Here is a 21,681-nt window from a genome sequence, read left to right as displayed (position 1 = left end):
AATTTTTCAACATTGATCCTTGCAAACACTTCAGATCCAACTTTTTCCTTCCTTCTCTCCACTCCCTCCCCTAGATGGCAGGCAGTCTCATACATGTTAAACATGTTAAAGTACATCTTAAATACAATATAAGCAAATTTATTTTTATACATATTACATATGTATATATTAATACAGTTCTCTTGTTGCACAAAAAAATCGAATTTAGAAAGAAGAAGAAAACAAATTGCAAGTAAACAACAACAGAAAAAGTGTAAATGCTATGTTCTGGTCCACACTCATTTCCCAGTCTCCTTTTGCTGGGTGTAGCGTGTTCTGTTTATCACTGATCAATTGGAATTGAATTGGATCCTCTCAATGCTGAAGATAGCCACTTCCATCAGATTTGATCCTCATATAGTATTGTTGTTGAAGTATATAATGATCTCCTGTTCCTGCTCATTTCACTCAGCATCAGTTCATGTAAGTCTCTCCAGGCCTTTCTGAAATCATCCTGCTGGTCATTTCTTACAGAACAGTAATATTCCATAACATTCATATACCACAATTTATTTAGCCATTCTCCAATTGATGGGCATCCATTCAATTTCCAATTTCTAGCCACTACAAAAAAGGCTGCTAAAAACATTGCACATACAGGTCCCTTTCCCTTCCTTAATATTTCTTTGGGATATAAGCCCAGTAGTAACACTTCTGGATCAAAGGGTATGCACAGTTTGATAACTTTTTGAGCATAGTTCCAAATAGCTCTCCAGAATGGTTGGATCCATTCACGCCTCCACCAACAATGCACCAGTGTCCCAGTTTTCCCACATCCCCTCCAACATTCATCATTATTTTTTCCTGTCATTTTAGCCAATCTGAGAGGTGTATAATGCTATTTCAGAGTTGTCTTAATTTGCATTTCTCTAATCAATAATGATTTGGAGCACCTTTTCATATGACTAGAAATACTTTCAATTTCTTCATCTGAAAATTGTCTGTTCATATCCTTTGACCATTTATCAATTAGAGAATGGCTTGATTTCTTATAGAGTCAATTTTCTATATATTTTGGAGATGAGGCCTTTATCAGAACCTTTAACTGTCATCATCATTATTTCTTTGTAAATAACTTCTTCACTGAATTGTTAAGGCACCTTGTAATATTCTTCTCTAAAGCGTAATCTTCTCTGGGAGCAGGTTTCTTGAGGGGCTTCTGGAGGCAGCCTTAGTTTCAGTTCAATGTAATCATCCCAAATGCGCCAGGTGTTAAAGTTCAAATCCTTTATCGTCTTCTTCAAAATCTCCTTCACTTGGGCTTGGCTAGTTTTTCTTAGAGGCCTTCTGTAGTCTTGGTTCTGAGAGCTTAAGCTGCCTTCTCTGGCTTGTGAATATCCCAGACTGAATCTTGGGTGAGGCTCCGAATGAGCGTCTAGTGGGCTTCTATTTCTGACTTTCTCCAAATGTCTCCAAATCCAAAGGTTTGTACTTCAGTCTCCAGCCAACACAAAGGTGGAAGATGGAATGTATCTGTCTCCTCCTCCGAGACCTTCTAGTGGGCTTGTTTTGTTTGGCCCTGAGAGCTCCTCCATATATATGCTCTCTTAAAGGTGTGAATCTTATGGAATTATAGTAAATACTAAGTACATGTAAATTAGAGAATCATTATCTCATCAATTCCACTGACTTGGCACATTTTAAGAATCCTAAGAGTTCCTGAAATTTCACATCCTATCTCCTTAACCTAATATGTTGATAATGCCTACTGGGATATATCTTTTTTATTAACCATTATCATTACTTAAACTCTTAACTCATTAATTTATTCTGATTGACACATAAATTGTAATGGTGGGAAAAGGAGTATGGAAAGTTTCAAAGTATGAGATTTTGTCTGAGAGGGCAGTTCTGGATAAGGTACCATAGAATGTTCTGGGCAGCCAGAGGCTATATGGGATCTGTATAACAGGAGTCCATGAACTGCAAAAGGAAAAATGAACCACAGACAGGGGAATGACAATATCATAAAAATCTTGCTATTTTCCCATCTTACAAATGCTGAACTATATTTAAGTGCTTCTACTGGTTGGGAGAACACTCTAGTAGACTTACTGAAATACATACAGAATCCAGAAGGCCTGAAGACTAGACTCATCAGATCTTGGAACATGTTGATATTCACATTTATTTTTGTTTTAGAATAGTTTGGACTTTACTTTTCTTTCTTACCTTACAAACCAAGAGGTTAAAAGTTAATTTTGAAAAGGCATAGATTCCATTTATCATTAAGATATGGTCATATGTATGATTAATGGTTTTTTAAACTATAAATATGAACATTGGACATTCCACATTAGACTCATTATCAAAATTACAGTATTTGTAGCAATACTAATGATGTTGATACTGCTACAAAGAATAGCTGAAATTTAACCTGAAAAAAAAAACTCATTTTATATTATATATTATGTATGGATAGCTTCATTAATCTGAATTTTGGGGTTCTTTGGAAAATGACTCAACTAATTGTACTTTACCCTAAAATCTTCACTATAAAAGGGGGTTCGCTAATGTTTCCAGCATCATTAAATGGGGAAATATATAAAGTGACATTCAAAAAATTAGTTAATTAAAAATTAAATTATCAAATGCTTCATTTAAAAATCATTGCCTATTGGCATCAAACACAATCTCTGTGGCTCTTCTCCAGTTACTTTAGGCTTTCTTTGCATAACTTCTTCATGCACTTTATTTGGAGCATGTGAGAAGTGTTATGATCTATTCTGACAATGCCTAAAGGGAAGAGGCAACTACAGGAAAATTATCTGACTCCCTCTAAGTGAACATACCAACTACTCAGGCCAGTCTTTAGACACCATTTTATTTAGCACACAAAGATTGCTGGCATGCCTGTCCAAGTTGGCTAGCTTCAAATAGTACTTGAATAAATGAATACTAAATTTGATTGACTACAGGGAACTCAGTGAATACTTGCAAACACATCTAAGAAAATGTCAGCCAAATTAAACTATCTTGATGGTTTCCTTGAGGGTATTGAAGAATATTGAGGGACAGTTGGATATGGTAGAATTCAAAAATGTACTCTATTGTGTAAACTACTGTAGAAACTCACCAAAATGACCTGTTTAATTTAAAATAACATGGCTGGAGGATAAGGGAGTTGTGGGAAGGGTAGCTATTGAACTTGTTGAAAAATAGGACTTGTGACAGAAAAATACAAGTTTTTTTTTTGTATCTAGGATAAATGAAAGATTGTAAAACATTCTCATACATTTGCACTTAATGAAGTGAAATAAGAATGAGATATTTTAGAATGATGGCTCTTACCTATCGGGAATAGGTACCAATCATCAATCAATCAATCAATATTTATTAAATGCCTACCATGTGTCTTTATTAGCAATTACTCTAACAATGATTGTTCTCTTGTATCTCAGAAATAAAAGTGGATTTTTGTTTTCAGGAAAATAAATAACATAAAGACATTAACTTTGAAGGTGAGATTGTGAACATTTTGTCTTAAGGACTCTTATTGCATAGTACATGTTTAAGAAAGGGGAGCAGTCTGGATATTCTTAAATATTATTCAAGAAAATTTTATCAGAAAGTTTATTTTTATTAATTGGATGACACAATTGTTCTTAAGTCAAACTTTTTGTGGTTTATTTTAGGGTAGGATGCAGATTTCTATTAGTTTGTTTGGGACATATTATAAGTACTTAATAAAACTTGACTTGATTTTTGATTGATATCATAAAATAGAGTTATATATGCCATATTTTATTGTTACCATATTATAAATATAGTTACACTATTTTTTTTACATTATACATATATTTGTGTACACACTCACAGAGACATAATACTCTGACCCAAGTGGCTGTTCTTTCTCTTTCCTGTCCTGCCATAGTTTAAAAAATTTAAACAAGGGAGGGTTTTTTAATCTCAATTATAATTCATCACTTTCTCTTCTATGTTATTTTTAATATACATATGCCTCTAAGAAGATCTTCCTTCAAGATTAAATTTCAAATCTTTCCATGATATATATTCTTTGTATCCATAAACGAAACCTCTGACTTGGGGGAAATGACTGTTTACTTATGATCTGGCAGGTTTTCTAACATAATTAATTATGATTGGGTCTGGAGCTCTGAATCTCTTCTCTCTGTTTAATGTCACAGTCTAACTCGGCAGGTGCCTTTGTGAATGCCAAGTATCTAACTAAGCATTTGTTCCATTTATAAAACTGTAAAAACAAATTATAAAATTCTCAGCAACCTTGATTTCTCCATATACTGTTTCTAACACAAGGGCATATTTTCAGGTTATTTTGGGATCCCAGTGATAGGCTTTGCTATATGTACCTCTCCAGAGTACCTGATAGGCAATCATATCTGTTCTACCAAGCCATTATCCAAAATTGATTTCTTCTGCTTACCAAAATGGAAATAAAAGCACTGAGAATATTGGGGAGGAATAGGGGTCAAGACCTTAATCTGTGAGGAATCTGGAGGATAAGTATGTTACCTCTCTAAATCCATCTCCACTTGAAGTCAACATGAAATGATCTGCAGTTAATTTATATAAAGCTTACACAAGTTATTGTGCACCCTTAGAATTACAACTGTTGTCCAAGCTACATCTAAATATAATAACTCAATAACACTGCATACCTTTCTAGAGTAAAAGCTTGTTGTTGTTTAGCAAAGAAATGCTATTTGAAATAATTCAAAGCATATAGAAGTTTGGTTTATCTGAAGGCAGAAACTCTTAAATGTTTGGGGTTTTTTTGTTCTTTACTTACTGAAGATAACATTATGCTTAATATGGTCAATGCTTTTCTGACATATCACATCATAAGGACCTAGAGTCATCAAACAGACAGTAAACTTTCAGAACAGACCTTTTCTTTTTTTCTTTTTTTTCTGGATTTTTAAAATAACTTTTTATTGATAGAATGCATGCCAGGGTAATTTTTTACAGCATTATCCCTTGCATTCACTTCTGTTCCTATTTTTCCCCTCCCTCCCTCTACCCCTTCCCCAAGATGGCAAGCAGTCCTTTACATGTTGAATGGGTTACAGTATATCCTAGATACAATATATGTGTGCAGAACCGAACAGTTTTCTTGTTACACAGGGAGAATTGAATTCAGAAGGTATAAATAACTGGGGAAGAAAAACAAAAATGCAAGCAGTTTATATTCATTTCCCATTGTTCTTTCTCTGGGTGTAGCTGCTTCTGTCCATCTTTGACCAATTAAAGCTCTCTTTATTGAAGAGATCCACTTCCATCAGAATACATCGTCAAACAGTATCGTTGTTGAGGTATATAATGATCTCCTGGTTCTGCTCATTTCACTTAGCATCAGTTCATGTAAGTCTCGCCAGTCCTCTCTGTATTCATCCTGCTGGTCATTCCTTACAGAACAATAATATTCCATAACATTCATATACCACAATTTACTCAACCATTCTCTAATTGATGGACATCCTTTCATTTTCCAGCTTCTAGCCACTACAAACAAGGCTGCCACAAACATTTTGGCACATACAGGTCCCTTTCCTTTCTTTAGTAGCTCTTTGGGGTATAAGCCCAGTAGAAACACTGCTGGATCAAAGGGTATGCACAGTTTGATAACTTTTTGAGCATAGTTCCAAATTGCTCTCCAGAATGGCTGGATGTATTCACACCTGCAACAACAATATATCAGTGTCCCTAGAACAGACCTTTTCTATCACTATCAACTTAAATGAAGTTCTAGGGAATTTGGGGGAAAATGCATAAACTAAAATAATGAAATATTTTGTTTCTGTTGCCTTTATAAAAAAAAAGGATGATAATAAAAAAATTACAGGTATATGAGAAAAGTCTTCCAAATTAATAAAAGTATATAAAAGTTTTAAAAAGTGATGGATTTGTTTATTCCAAGGAAAAGAAGTCAGGGATAATTTTATAATAATTTTCAATTAAATAAAAATGTATTAATAGTATTGAAACTCAGGACTGAGAAAGATAAGCAATCATTTAGCTACTTTTATATGAATTCAAGAAGCTAGCACAATGTATGTCATAGTCAGGATCCAAAAAGATTTCAACAGAATAACTCATTCAACTAAATCTGATCAAATTAAATTCAGTGGGAATAAATATGAAGTTCTAAACTTAAGTACAATAAAATCAATTGTACAAGTATATGATGGGGAGGGTTGCATAGATTGATAGCAATTAGGAATAATGAACAAAGTAATTAAACTGTGCATATTTTTGGTCCCAGACATAACATTATTAAACCTGTATCCCTTAAGAGAGAAAAAAGACAGTAAAATGATTCATATATGCAAAAATATGTGTAGTAGGTCTTCATGTAATGACAAAAACTGAAAATTAATGGCATGCCATAAATTAGAAAATGACTTAATAAATATATTGTCAATGTGTGAATGTAACATGATATGCTATGCTATAAGAAATATTGAAAGAAGGTGATAGTTTCAGTGAAACCAAGGGAGATTTTTGTGAACTGATATAGACTAGCATGATCAGAACTAGAAGTACAATTGATAAAACCAATTTTGAAAGACTCAAGAATTCCATAAATTCAGTGATTGATCATGATTCCTTAGGACTAATGATGAAGGATTCTACCCATATTTAGTCACAGAGGTGACAGATTCTAGCTGGAGAGTGAGACATTACTTTTGTTTTGGACATGGGTAATGTAGGAATTGATTTTGCATGCATACTATAAAAATTTTCTTTTTCTTTTTTTTTCCCATTGGGGGACATGGCCTAAACAAAGCCAGAGGGAGGAGAAAAAGAAGAGAGAAAATAAGTCTTTGTTAATTGAAAAAAATAATTTGAAAGATGACATAAACTGGAGAGTACCCAAACGATTTCTACCCTCATCCACTTTTCTAGGTTTCTTCACATTATCTCTTACTTTGCAATGTTTCTCTACTACCTGTTTTGTTTATTCTCTTCCTTCTGAATAAGATATATCTGTTCAATGCTAGATCTTAATTGACTTGTATTCCAGTGATACTTATATATTTTCCTTGAAATTAATCCTAACTTTCATGTTGTATTTTTTCTAGAAATGTCTTATTTTCCCTCTTAAAGCTTATTACTTAAGAGCAGCAACTTGCCTTGTTGACCTTTGTATTCCAAGCAGAGCCAAGTACATTGCTTTGGCCTTGTTGGATATACAATAAAGATTTTGTCCAAGGCAAATGAAAGCTTTGAGTCAGCTTTGTAATTTTCAACTTGCTTCATATAAAGCCCAGTAGATATTTCTGGCCTAGTTTGCATGGCAAATTTTTTATGTGTATGAACATTACTAGCTGAATAACTCTGTAAATGGCCTGTGACCATTGATGGTATGGTTAGCATATATAGCTTTCAGTCACTTCCTGGTGACTGAAATTATTGAGTGAACTATATTATTTCTAGCCTAATAAAAACTTTGATTTGAAGATTGGCTTAAAATGCAAGAAAAGAAAAGGATACTTCCCACATTTTTAAAAAATCATCAGAACAGGTGTGTGTTTTCTCTTGTCTTGTGTTGTTTGTTGAAAATGTAAAGTTGTGTTCACATACTGCCAAATGCTAAGTAGGAATATATAGAAAGCTAGTGATTATTTAGAGGAAATATAAAAGAGGAAAAACACTTTGCAATATCCCCAAATGTTTAATTTTTACAAGAACATGATCCAGAACTAAATGCTAGGCAAATGAAATTAAGTAGCCTTTGAACGTTTTGAAAAATGTACATGGCTTGTTGTTCCAGAAAGGTATAATATTATTTGTTGTAGAAAAAATCCATAACTAGATTCCAAAAGGATCCCCCTTCTAAACGCTTCCATTTCTCAATGATCTATTATTCCTTAAATAGTAAAAATTATTAGGAATGGCAAACTATCCCAGATTTGATGCTATACATCATATTTGAAGAAAACACAGGGGAGACTGAGAGATAAGTTTTTGCCTACCACAGGAAGGGAGTGAAAAAGAGAAAGTGAAGCAATGAACATTGTCCTAAATCATATCACTGTTATCTTTAGTGCATATTACAATTTCCCATCACTTGGCAAAGTAGGAAATAACTAAATAATACTGTTTCCCAACTGGTAATGATGTTATAATATCAAGATAAGAGAGATATTTCTAATATGCTTAATTCTGAACTTTTGGTGTTATTTACAGATAATTACTACGGTACCCCAAAGCCTCCTGCAGAACCAGCTCCCTTATTGTTAAATGTAACAGACCAGATACTTCCAGGAGCCACACCAAGTGCTGAAGGAAAACGTAAGAGGAATAAGTCAGTGAGCAACATGGAGAAAGGAGGAATTGAGCCTCCTGAGGAGGAGGAGGAAGAACAACCTGTGGTCAATGGAAATGGGGTAGTAGTAACTCCAGGTGAGTATTCATTTTAAAATAACTCATTCATTTTACAATATTAGAATACCTCTGTGGCTGTGTGTGTGTGTGTGTGTGTGTGTGTGTGTGTGTGTTTATTTATATAATGGACAGAGACAGAAACCAAGTAGTAAATAGTTAAAATAATTATCTTGGGAAAAAAGAGCTATTCAAGTAGAAAGGATATGGATCCAAATGAATAAGAATATGGATAGGTATCCTTATTTCAAAATTGTGATCTCCAATCTTTGGATTTGTTCAGGGTCTAATTTGGAAATTTTTATTAGTGAAGCCCAAAGGATAATTATGATCTGTTGATTTTGTAGGTAAGAGCACTCTAATAGTGATTGCAGTCTATCAACATTTCATGAGAGATCATGGCTGAATGATTAATGAAAAAAATTCTTTTTCTAGGACTGTATTTAAGGTTTTTCCAATTTGATAAGACCTACTAGAGTTTTTATTTTTCTGACACAGACTCCAGGAATCTAGGCTCACCTTTGTGCCAACATTAGTAAGAATTGAATGGAAAAAACAGTTGAAGGACATATTAAATAGATGTTTCCTCATAAATAACTGTATATGGATGGGAATGAAGATTCACGTTAATGTCTGTTGTTCAGTTGTTTTAAGTTGTGTCTAACTCTTTAGACGTCATTTGGACTTTTCTTGGCAAAAATATTGGAATGGTTTGCCATTTTCTTCTCCAGCTCATTTTACAAATGAGGGAACTGAGGCAAACAGTGTTAAGTGACCAGGGTCACTTAAATGTCTAAGATGAAATTTGAACTTAAGAAGATGAGTTTTCCTGACTGCAGGCCTATTATTTCCCTAGATGAGGTTCAAGATAAATTCCAGATGTCTTAAAGAACAGGATATTAAGTCAAAATCCTGGTTTTGATTATTTGGAAATTGAGATAATAGTGTAATAAACTATTTTGACTCAAAGCTCAAATCTCAAAGCTTTAATCATTTCAGAAAGAATATAGGCACAAAAATAACTTTATAAATTAATGTGTTATAGGTCAATCAAAAGGCAGCATTACATAGTAGAAGGGGAGTTGGTTTTGAAATCTAATATATCAGAGTTCAAGTGCTGTCTCTGACACATTCTGTCTGAATGATAATGGGCAAGTCCCCAAATCAGGGAATGTTCCCAGACAATGCTTTTCTTTAAGGGAAAAAGATGAATAGCCATTTATTGATCTTCACTGTTAAGCACTATATATGTATTATCTCATTGATCTTTGCAAAAACCTTGTGCTATTATCATTCCCATTTTACAGTTGGGTAAACTTGGGCAGACAGATTAATTGACTTGGTGAGGGTCAAACATGAACTGTCTGAGTGTGGAATTATACTAAGATCTTCCTGACTCCAGATCCAGAGCTTTACCTAGGTGCCTCAAAGATTTTTCTGACTCCTAAATGATAGATTAGTTGCCAGCATACATTGGTCAGTTTCCATAATGTAAGTTCTTTACACTAATAATATCTCAGATGCTTACTCATTCATTCCCCCAAAAAAGACAATAAAGGGGTGAGTTTACAGTTTTTAATGTAGTTATGTCTGTATAATACTGAAATGTGGATATTTCTATGGAAACATTATGTAGCAAACCATCTGTACTGATGATGGCATTTTTTTAGTATTCATATAAACATGTTCACACAATGAAGTCATAACCCACCTCATGCTTCTGAACAAACAAGTAAAGTATTATATGTTGGGTTTATGACCAATCTATCATGACACATATATGAAATTAGAAATAAATATATAAAATATGTTCTAGTTAATTTTTCCCCTTATGGGTAGCAAACTAGATTAAAAACTTAAACATCTCTCTAGAGAACAGTTAACTAAACAAAATGGCTATATGCAGTTAGTGTGTGTTATACTTTGTCAGCACCAATCTTTAAAGAGATTGCACTTCAAGGTATGCAGATATTAAGCCCTTGAAATAATTTGAACATGAAGATCTAACATAATTATCACTAAATTTTCAGATGGTAAAAGCTGTGTTGGGTCACAGGATAAGTATATAAAATTTCCCCTTAAGGTGGAACATTTGACAAAATGTAATAACATAATAGTTTATAATAATAATTGGAAAGTTTTACACTTGAGTTCAAAAAGTTTACTTTAATTCAAGAGAAAATATGTGACAAAATGGCAATTTAAAACAGTCTGATAATTTTTATTCGTCAACTAAATATGAATTAAATATGCGATACCATTCTAATTTAAAGCCTAGTGAAATACTGTCTATTGATATAAATCTTTTTAACTCATTTTTCTACCTCAGCCCTCTCCCCTCTCCAATCACAGCTGCCAGTGATTTTCTTAAAATGTGGGTCTGACTGTGTCATTTAACCTATACAATAAACTTCAGTGCATAAAAGATAAATTCTTCTTTTTTTAGCATGCATAATTTAGTTCTGGGTTTCCTTTCCAGCCTTATTATACTTCCTTTCACATTCTCTATGGACCAAATTGACTTGCTTTTCCTCATAGATATTCCATCCCCTTTCTCTGTACTCATGATCTGGCTGTTCTCCATGCCTCAAATTCACTCCCTTTTCACCTCTACTTCATAAATTCCTTGTTTCCTTCAAAAATTAACTCAAATATACAATACCCTCTACATGACACCATTCCTGATGCCCATTCCTAATATTATCTTGTATTTATTTTGTGTATATACATATATTCATGTGTCTATATATGTCTGTATCTTTGCATAATATATTATTACATAATCTTTTATCTTTCACATAATATATTTGAATATAATATTTCCAATGTGGTTTGCAATATTATATTCAGTTTTGAGTGTTGTGTTTTAAGAAGGGCATTGATAAGCAAAAAAACCTCTGAAGAAGAGAAAATAGATTGGTTAGGTGCCTTAAGTCCATATTATATCATATGAAGGCATATTGCAGGGACTTGATATATTTAGTTTAGCCTGAAGAAAAGTCAAACAGAATATAATAACTATCTTCAAGAATCTGAAGTACTGTTATTTGAAAGAGGTATTACACTAATACTGTTTGTCTCAGAGAATAGAACTAAGACCAGTGAGTTGATATTTTAAAATGGAAGTTCTAAGTTTGATGTCAGGAAAATACATAACCATTGGAGATACTGAGAATTGGAATGAATTGCCTTTGAAGTCAGTGAATTTCCTCTTTGATTGGAGGCTTTAAACAGAGTCTGAGTGTTGGAATCCTTACTAACTGCTAACTAATTAGAGTTGATCTAATCTTACAAGAAGATTTTGGCCAGAACCTGAAACAAGGTACTAAGTAGAACTAATTAATACAAGGCTTGTGTTCACACCTTTACTCATTGGAGTTCACAAGTATGCCAGCTCACAAAGTAAACTTTCTAACTTCAAGGGAGTTCACACCTCCCTTAAAGCTCTTTGGGCCAGAGAGCACTATGGGAGAAAACCCATAATCCCATTCTCTCAGAAGAGTCAGATAAAAGGCCAGCGATGAGGGATCTAGGGCAGAATACATTTTTTCCTCTTGGCTGGCTGGTCGCAGAAGAGAGTTCAGCTGGACTCGAGAGGAGCGACTCTGGTGCAGAGAACACTTTGATGGCTTTCAGTGGAGCTACGCCAGAAGCCCTCTCTCCGGGGCAAGAAGGAGACAAGAGAGACATTCCATCTCTGTGTTGGTTGGAGGCTGAAGAAAGCAGAGGCAGAGGCTGAAGGACAGAACCTTTGGATTTGGAGATATTCGGAGGGCTCTAAGCCTCTAAACCAGCTGTGCTTTGAGAAGAACAAGAACTCCAACATTTGAACTCATAACATCTGAGGATTTACCAGTTTCATTTAAATAGAAATTTTGTTTCATATATGCTTTGGACAGAATATTTTTTAATTTTATAATTCTGTGATTCTTAAGTTGTATATGGAGTGAGGCTAGTAATCAAATAGAATGTATTAATACTGATATATCTTAGATATAAATTAAAGTCAAATACAAATATTGAGTATGTGAGCATGATACTGATTTGGATTTACTGTTATAACTATTATGTCCATTATTTCACTTGTCAGTGCTGTAAAATTGACTTTGTACTTTGTAAAAAACATCCAATTTTTCATTCATTGGAAAACACATAAAAGTGAACAATAGTTCTCTCTGTAGATACATTGAAATTTCCAATTTTACATTATATTCTTTATGTATAAATAATAGAATACCATAGGACAAGGAAAAAAGAGCTGAATTCATTTTGGAAGTATAAAACCTGATTTTGAATCCTAGCCCTACTACTCACTCACTGCCTTTGTGATTTTTGGCAAGTCCCTTTGTTTCTTTAGATTTTGTGTTTCTCCACTGTCAGAGATGACATAACAGACTTTGAAGTTCCTATGTCCAGTGTTAGGAATACCTAAGTTAAAAAACTGCTTCTGATATACTAGCTGTGTGATTAGAGAAAAATTGCTTAACCTTATGTACATCAGACAAGGTCCTATAATTTACTTAATAAGTCATAAAGTTATATCTTTTTTCTCAGAATTTTTCCATTATATGTAGCATATATTGATCCTCAATTTTTATCAAAATGGCATAGAGACATTAATAAAAGGAAAATAAAACTTACCAAACTTCTAGTTCATGCATAATTCATTTTTCACATCTATTTTCTTATTGTCATAATTCTTTAAATTGATTTTTCCCTCTCTCTCTGTCTCTGTGTCTGTGTCTGTGTCCCTCTGTCTGTGTGTGTGTGTGTGTGTCTCTCTGTCTCACTGTCTGTTTCTGATCCTATCTCTCTCTCTTTTTGCTTTCTCTCCCTCCCTTCTTTTTATATTTGTTAGAGTATATCTATATTAAGAAAAAAATTTCTTTAGGATATTTAGTCCTGTTTACTACCAAAATAAAGTCTTAAAGAATATATGTGTTTCACAACAACAAATTTTATGAGAAAAGAGCATAGAAGATATAGGCTCATTTTGTAGCTCTGAATTAAGTCCTCCAATAGCTTTGATGATTCTTCAGATATGTCAAGGTGACTTTCCCAGATAAGGGTAGTCTCTTTAGGTAGTGGAGATCACTTTGACCTACCCTGACTAACTTAGTGAGTATGTAATTGTTGATTGATGTTCTACACCCCACCTCAATTAAAGTAATCACAGAATACTCAAACATCTTAAATATAACAATCCAGCAATCAGTAGAATAAATTAGGCTTTAAGGAATTTTGCTACAACTCTACTATAATGTTTGATAAAGATATTATGGTTTGAATGAAAATTGTACTTAGCTTCCTTGCTGAGTTTAAGCTCACTCTTCAAATATACAACTATATATATACACATATACACTGCATTTATATATTATAAGATATATTAAATATATCAAGTGTATCATATATTCCATATATTATATATTAAAGGTACATATATATGTTTAAAAGGTTGTTTTGTACTAACTTATTACTCTACCATCCTAATAAGCTAAAAAGCTAACGTTTGACTAATTGTTTTGTTTTGATTTTATTTTTGCTGAGGCAATTGGGGTTAGGTGACTTGCCCAGGGTCACACAGCCCTGACTTCAGGGCTGGTGTTCTACCCACTGTGCCACCTAACTGCCCCTTGACTAATTGTTAATAACACACTGATAAAAGCTCACGACCTATAGCAATAGAGGTAATAGAGAATTATCACTGGAATCCTTAGAGAATGATTACAGGTGGTTTTTGGGGGGCAAGGGGAGGAGTACAGGTTCAAAGTATATGCCACAAGTAGTACTCATATGAATAGTCATACCTGGAAGCTGAGTACCATCCAATTGATTTCTGTGACTAACAACATGATAGTAGTTCTGTAGAATTACTAAGGATGGGAAGCAACAGGGTAACCCAAATAAACAATGTAATTAGGAGGTTTTAATTGGGCACATGATGCTTCATTAGAGCCAATACACTCATACCGTTATCTATTCCTGGAGTTTCTTTCTTCAAGACTCTGTATTCCCCAAGGTTCATTTCTTCATGGCTCTTTGCTCCTTTCCTTCCATTCTCTCCCTCATTGATTGCATCCATTCCCATGGGTTCAACTCTCATTTCTACACAGATAAGATCTTTTATCTCTAGTCCTGACCTACAATCCTGAACTACAATGCAATCCCACATTTCCAACTTGCTGCTTAAATCTGTATGGTTCCTTAGCGTTTCAAACTTTTATTTTTTTTTGGATTAGACTTGTCAGTAATATGCAAAATTTCCTGAATGAATTAAAACTTATTACATCTAAACTTAAACTCATCCCCAAAACCACCTCTTCCTATCAACATTCATATTTGTTTAGAGCATCACCATTAAGTCACCTACAATTGAAATATTTGAGTCAACTTTAGGAAGATCAAACAACTACCCCAATATAACTAGCCCACTAACCATGTGTAATACCTCTACTTCCTCTCTACTATCCTTTTGCTTGCATTCTACTTCTTGCTTTTGGCTAAATTATCTAATCTATAATGCCGTCTTACTATTATTGCTAAAAGGGTACAGCGGTTAACTGCCCTAGTGGTAAACTCTCCATCTTTGTGACACAGCAGATGCTCCCTTATTTGACCACCATTCCTTTTTATATTTGTGCTGTGGTTTCCTATACAAATATAAGCTCCTTGAAAGCAAGGATTGAGTGCCTTCTGTTTTTGTATTCTCAGAACTTAGTGCTGAGTACCTAACTTAGTGAGTATGTAATTAATCAATATCTTCTCACTCATTCATTTTATTTTATCTATTTAATTAATTAATTAATTAATTAGTTTATCTATCTATCTATTCATTTATTTGTCTGTTTGTTTGTTTTTTGCTGAGGCAATTGGGGTTAAGTGACTTGTCCAGGGTTCCAGAGCTAGTAAGTGTGAAAGGTCAGATTTGAATTCAGATCATCCTGACTTCAGGGATGGTGCTCTATCCACTGAGCCACCTAGCTGCCCCTCATTCTTTTTTTGAATACCCCATCTTGATATAGCTAACATACTTTTTTTTAATGTTAGGGACATTGTTAGAACATTAGCTAATTAACTAGTTAATTAACTAATGTAGCACTATGCACACAGCGCTTATCTCCAACTTTAGTGTTTCTTCTTTCATTGTAAGTTGTTTTTGTTTTTGTTTTTGTTTTTTTTTTTTGAGGAAATTAGGGTTAAGTGACTTGCCCAGGAAGTGTTAAGTGTTTGAGATCAAATTCGAACTCAGGTCCTCCTGACTTCAGGGCTGGTGCTCTATTTACTGCACCACCTAGCTGCTCCCATTGTAAGCTTTTCTACAATAGGGGCTTTACTTTCAATTTCTCCTGTGCTTTCCCATAGTATAGTGAATTCCAATAAATGTTATTTTTCTGAATAATTGAAGAATACTACCAACTAGAGAATGTAAAGAGTCCTGAACTTCAAATAAATTACTAGCCTGGGAATTGCTAGCAAATTACTTTGTAATCTCATTAAAGCAAGTTGGTCTGGACCATACTGTCCTAATAATAGGAACTCTCTAAGTTCCTAAGTCTCTAAGATACTTCAAAGTCATCTTCTAGTACTAATAATTTGTTATTATAAACTCATATTTATATGATCAATTTGGGGCCTTTTATTTTGAATAGAATATATGAATTTCCTATGCCACAGTCCTGTAAAGGAAAATCACTCCAGTTTAATACATATTAAAGTGTTGGGATTTTTTTGTTTGTTTCATAAAAGAAAATCAAATTTCAAGTGACATTTGATAGACAATGAGAATCCAGGTGGTAACTGCTGCTATGTCTAAAGGAAAAAAAAAACATTGAAATACTATAAAGCAACCTAGTGGCACTGTCTGTGTGGGAATTTATGTGATTTGGAGGAAGTATTGATTAATCCATATTAGTTTCATTTTAAAGACTATATCTTTCATAGACACTTCCTGATTTTTCTTAAAATATCTATTCATTTTCAGCCTTGTGCTTTATTTTAAAAAATTGCTTTTATATGTGTAGATTAAAATTGAAATCATTGCCCTGAATTTCCAAAGAAATCTTCCCTCTGTCACTTGAAAACTGAAGTGCTGAGAGCCGATTGAATTGTGAATGTTCACTTAAGTCACTGGTTAACTTGAGGTTAGCTTATTCCTCCCAACCATTGTTCAGTCAGCAATATTACCTTAACTCTGAAAAACTTAAAATTATCATAATCATTTTCCTCAGTTATTTCCCTAATTAAATTTATTTTAAAATATTTTTAGAGATGAAAAATCTGACTTTCTCCTACTTTTAAAACAATAGAAACATACCAGACATTCAAAAAGAAATGTTCTAGAAATTATAATAGCTGGGCCAGGATTTTTTTTTCTCTCTGTCATGAATTATCTACTGCTACGTCTGAGTGAGTAATTTACTATTATATGGTAGTTTTTTCTTCTCTCCTGGATATTGGGATGCATGATACAAATGCACATACATTTTAGAGGCAGCTAAAACGCTTTATTAGTTCACAGAGAAAATGCCAGCAGTAACAGAGCTCATGAGAGTGCCCTCTCAACAAAGGCAATACAGTAAGTATACAGAGCTGCCTTCTACAACCCTGAAGTCCTCAATCAGTGCAACTGAACTGCATCTCCCTGAGAGAAAACACAGTGTTCCTTATGAGATCACCAGAGTCCTAAGTAATGATCTCAGTTCACCATTAGGGGCTGGCATCCAGATCCTGTGTTGCTTGGCACACTTACTGTTTGTGCATCATCAGTCCTGGATCTGTGAATGAGATCCTGTCACAGTCAGAAGAATTATGTTCTCCGTAGTGAATCTCGCTGTTTTCCCGTGAAGAATGGCCTGCTCTGAAACCAACCCAAACCCAGCCCTCTACTGTGAGGGCCTAATTTTTGTCACATCCCAGTCCCACGAATGAGCTTCTGATGCGTGTGCCCGACTGGCTAAGATATGTATCATTTTCTGAAGAACTTTATTTTAATGACCCAGATTCAGGATGCAGAGGGTGCTCAGTTTTAAGTCATTACTAGACAGGAAACGTTTACGTAGCAAATCCTTTTCTCTACAGATTTTTTTGTATGATTCTATAATTGTATAATCATAATTATGGGTACCCTGCCTCTGTTTTAAGAAAATATATTAAAAGTGATATCTAAGTGATAATCACAAAAGTCTCTGAAGATATTAAAAGTAATTATAAAGGAAAGAGAGCCTTATTTTGGTAGAAATTTTATTGATTTATAATCTGACATCACATAAGTAATGTTTGCTATATATATATTTTTTTATTTTTCAGTCATTACAATTATGTCTAATTATTCATGACTCCGTTTGGGGTTTTTTTGGGGGCAAAAATATTAGAGTGACTTGCCATTTCCTTTTTTTAGTTCATTTTACAGTTGAGGAATTAAAGCACACAAGGTTTCATGACTTGCCCAGGATCACACAACTATTAAGTGTTTCAGGCCAGATTTGAACTCATGAAGATGAGTCTTCCTGACTTCATATTTGGCACTCTAGTCTCTCAGCCTATTAAATCAGCATTATTCTTGGAGTACTTGAAGTAGCATTGAAAAAATGGAAAACATAGTCATTTCATTTTCTTATTTGTTCAAAATCATTTGAAAAAATGATTTGACTTCATCTTAAAACACTTTTTATTGGATATGTGTATGTATGTATATGTGTATATATATATATAGTATTTAGATCATTGTTACAGGAAATCACCTCTCAATTTCTCTAACTTTTTGTAGAATTTACATGGTGGAAATTAATATGTGAATTAGTAAATTATCTTTGGATTATAACTAGACTTATATTCAGGAAAACCTAAGTATGAATCCTGCCTCACCTACTTACTAACCATGTGACACTGGGAAAAGCACTTAATTTCTATCAACTTCATGTTCTCTGTCTATTAAAAGGGGGTAACACTATCTCATATATTATAGGACTGTTGTGGGGAGTCAAATGAGATGATATATGTGAAAGTGTTGGGATTCTCCTCCTCACCTCAGTTAACATAGTCATAGAATTTGGTCACACACAGGATGTTTTTAATGCATAATATAATAGAGTTACCCTTTTATGAGCTATGAATTCCTCTCTGAGCCAAAAAGGGTACAATAAAATTAACTGAAGAAACAAATTGGCCAATCCATAAATAGCTAAGTCCTGAGAAGCATTCAAAGTTCCAAAGATTGGCTCATTTTCTAAGTAACACTTCTGCGTAAGAGGAAGGAAATGAATTTTATTTCCTCTTGCCTTCTTCCATCAGTCAGGAGGTATAGTCATGACTCAAACAGAACAAGATACCTTGTCTACCATTTCACAATTTCCATGATTCAAGAAATCCCAATGTATATTTGAAGGAAAGAAATACATAATCCTAGAGACAGGGATACAGACACTGCAAAGCGAAAGTAGCTTTAAGGATCTATCCTTAACAATCTAAAGCTGACTTGTGCAGAAGAAAAGATCCTAGAAAACCAACTTGAAGAAACTATGAGAAGAGAAGGAATTTCCAGGATTCTCAGTGTCAGGATTTGTGAGATGCCTTTGCCATATTTATCTTACACATGTGCTTCATCACCATTATACCCCATGTGTGCCCAATCTTTCTATGGACATTGTGTGTTTTTAAAGAAGAATGCACCCAGGCTTCTAGGAAGAGAACAATTGGCAACTACTCTTATAGCCACAGTATCTGAATATATGCCTTTGTTAAGAATTCATTGATTTTACTAGCTGATCATTAATGAGAAGTCCATTGGTGCTTGTGACTTAACAATCATAGTAATAGTTGCCTACAGGATTACTCCTAAAACTGGCGATAACAGGCAACCCTTGAATCTAGGAGCTCAACCCTTGAATACAAGTTTGGTGAATAGCCCAGACCGTATGTTACATATAGAAAATACTTGGCAAGCATTGAACCATTATGCAAATATATATTATTTTATAGTTACTTGTGTTAAATATGTCATTTATATATCATTATTGTTATAAATTGGGATTCCACCTAAAATACTCTTAACACGAATCTATCAAGTAATGGTACCATGAAAAAGTAGAATAGTTAAAATATTTTGGTCCTTTGGATTTTTTGGTTTTAGGCTATATCTAAATTTAGACTTCCATTCTCACTGTGTTTGAATTCCCTCCATCTTCAGTTGCTTAGCTTTTATTTCACTTTCACAAATATGATTACAATGCTTGGTGTGAAGTTCCCAGCTGCTTTATTATCCAGTGAAGATTTGTTTTTGTTATTTCTGGCTCATGGATGGCCTTTCTCTCTAAAGGAAGGTCTCAGTGTATACCCCTTCTTTTCTGATTTCTCTGGTTGCCTGTAATTGTTTGGAACAGAAATTTTGACTTTTTAAAATCCCTAATTGGCTCTGTGGCTATCATGAAAATTTGCTCCAAAGGAATTGCACTTAAAATGTTCTCATTAACTGCACTAAATGGAATTTTATTCTCTCAGTCCCTAATTTCCCTACTCATTTTTTTCTCAAACTCTGAAAGGTAAGATTTGACAACGGTTGTACCACATCATTTTATTTTTGAAAGAAAGTGCATAAAATAACATCCACAAATGTCTTACATTTTTTATCTAGCTTTATTCTATAATTGATTATTTCTTAATTTCTTACCTTAGTTTTTATGCATGAAATTCAGTGCAGTCTTTTTGGAGGTCTTCTGCTTTTACATGACTTACACCATAAATATATTATCATAAAATATATTAAGTATATTTTAAATATCACATACAAGGGAATTCTGAAGCTAGAAGGATTTATCCTCTTCCTTTGTTTTCATTTCCTTTTAAACAGAATGTTAGAAATTAAAGATTGGAAGATGGGATAGAAAATGTACTAATTAAGTCAACTCATTTTCCTTACACTGAGAAGGAATAATTCCCTAAACTAAAATTTCTAGTGATTTTTTTCAATTTTGTTTTATTGATCTCAAGAGATTTTTCTTTGTTATTTTCCTGACATAAAACCTAAATTTTATTTTCCATAATCCCCACCTATCACCCTTCTGTGACTTCAAGTATCTTGTTGCCCATTTGGGTGTCAAACACACATGAAAATCTATGTTAAGATCCTTTGTATGCTTTTACAGAATTAGTGGTTTCCTGGTTAGCTCCCAGCAAGCAAAAAATGTAGTAGACTCCATAAGGGATGGCATACTACCCTCAACTGTGTCAGCCTGCCATCTCTAAGGAATCAAAAAGACATTTTACTAGCTAACTTTGACTCTGTTTCTTTCCCATATATTTTTCAAAGACTTCTGCCTTTTACAGTTTCAAGACACAAAGGAAAAAGAATTTGCTAACACCAAAGAACATTGTTCTGCATTTGTAATGAATGTTTCCCTCTGGACACCAGGGAAATTTACTATACCAATTATGGGTATTACTACCTGCCCCCCTCTTTTATCAAAGGAAAGACCTGAAAGGTTTAAAACTATTAAAAAATAAAAATGATCCAGCAACCCATTGTTTCTTCTTAAATGTGCTGAGAGGCAAGTTTCCAGAGCCCAAATGTCTAATTATATGGATGTGTAGAAGCCCCACAAAATAAAATGACATTCTTTCTTTTCTAGAAGTTACAGGATAACACATATCCCAATATTCTGACCCCAATCAGAAAACTGCATTTTAGTCTCAAGGAGGAATCATGATGATTTCCTATTTTCTGATCATATTCCTAGAAGATGACATGGCAACCAGATTATTTTTTAGTGTGTGAAAACAAAAAAGCTTTATTCCCTACTTAGATTATCTACATTATATTAATAAACAACATAAAATATGCAAGTACATTTTGTAATCTGAATAAATTCTATCTTTCTAACCACATTGTTGTTATTAATTTTAGTGATAGTAGGTATTACCTAAGTGTCAAGTATCAAGTACTCTTTAAAAATCTACAACTCAAATTTGAACAAGGTGAATATTTTAAAAAGCAAATGTCTTCTTTTTTCTCTCTGGATGTGTGTGAGTGCACGTGTGTGTGTGTCTGTAAAGACCTATAAAAATTGGTGCAGGTTAACAATACTGGAACATAAAAGGAATAAAATAGGAAACTATTAATAAAACAATGTTGCACCACTATATTCCTAGACACACATAATATTCATCCCTTTATTTCCTTTTACCTCTATTCCCTTTTCTTTCTTCCTTTCTTTCCCCTTTCCTCCTTTCCTTTTTTTCCTTTTAATTTTTATTCCCTTCTTCTTCTTTCCTGTTCCC

At 33.7% G+C, this 21,681-nt stretch overlaps 1 protein-coding gene across 7 annotated transcripts in view; it reads left to right on the top strand.

Annotated features, from left to right (window-relative positions):
• MAGI2 (membrane associated guanylate kinase, WW and PDZ domain containing 2) overlaps positions 1-21,681 on the top strand; it is an 895,053-nt gene that overhangs the window by 256,206 nt on the left and 617,166 nt on the right. For all 7 annotated transcript variants that reach the window (XM_052000674.1, XM_052000676.1, XM_052000675.1 and 4 more), the window contains exon 3: positions 8,212-8,427. In XM_052000674.1, coding sequence (XP_051856634.1) covers positions 8,212-8,427 — 216 coding nt within the window. The remainder of the gene's footprint in view (positions 1-8,211; positions 8,428-21,681) is intronic.

This window comes from Antechinus flavipes, chromosome 5, assembly GCF_016432865.1.
Source record: "Antechinus flavipes isolate AdamAnt ecotype Samford, QLD, Australia chromosome 5, AdamAnt_v2, whole genome shotgun sequence".
NCBI classification, from domain to species: Eukaryota; Metazoa; Chordata; class Mammalia; order Dasyuromorphia; family Dasyuridae; genus Antechinus; species Antechinus flavipes.
Note: the sequence above shows the minus strand (reverse complement) of the source record. Positions and strands in the feature narration are given on the sequence as shown.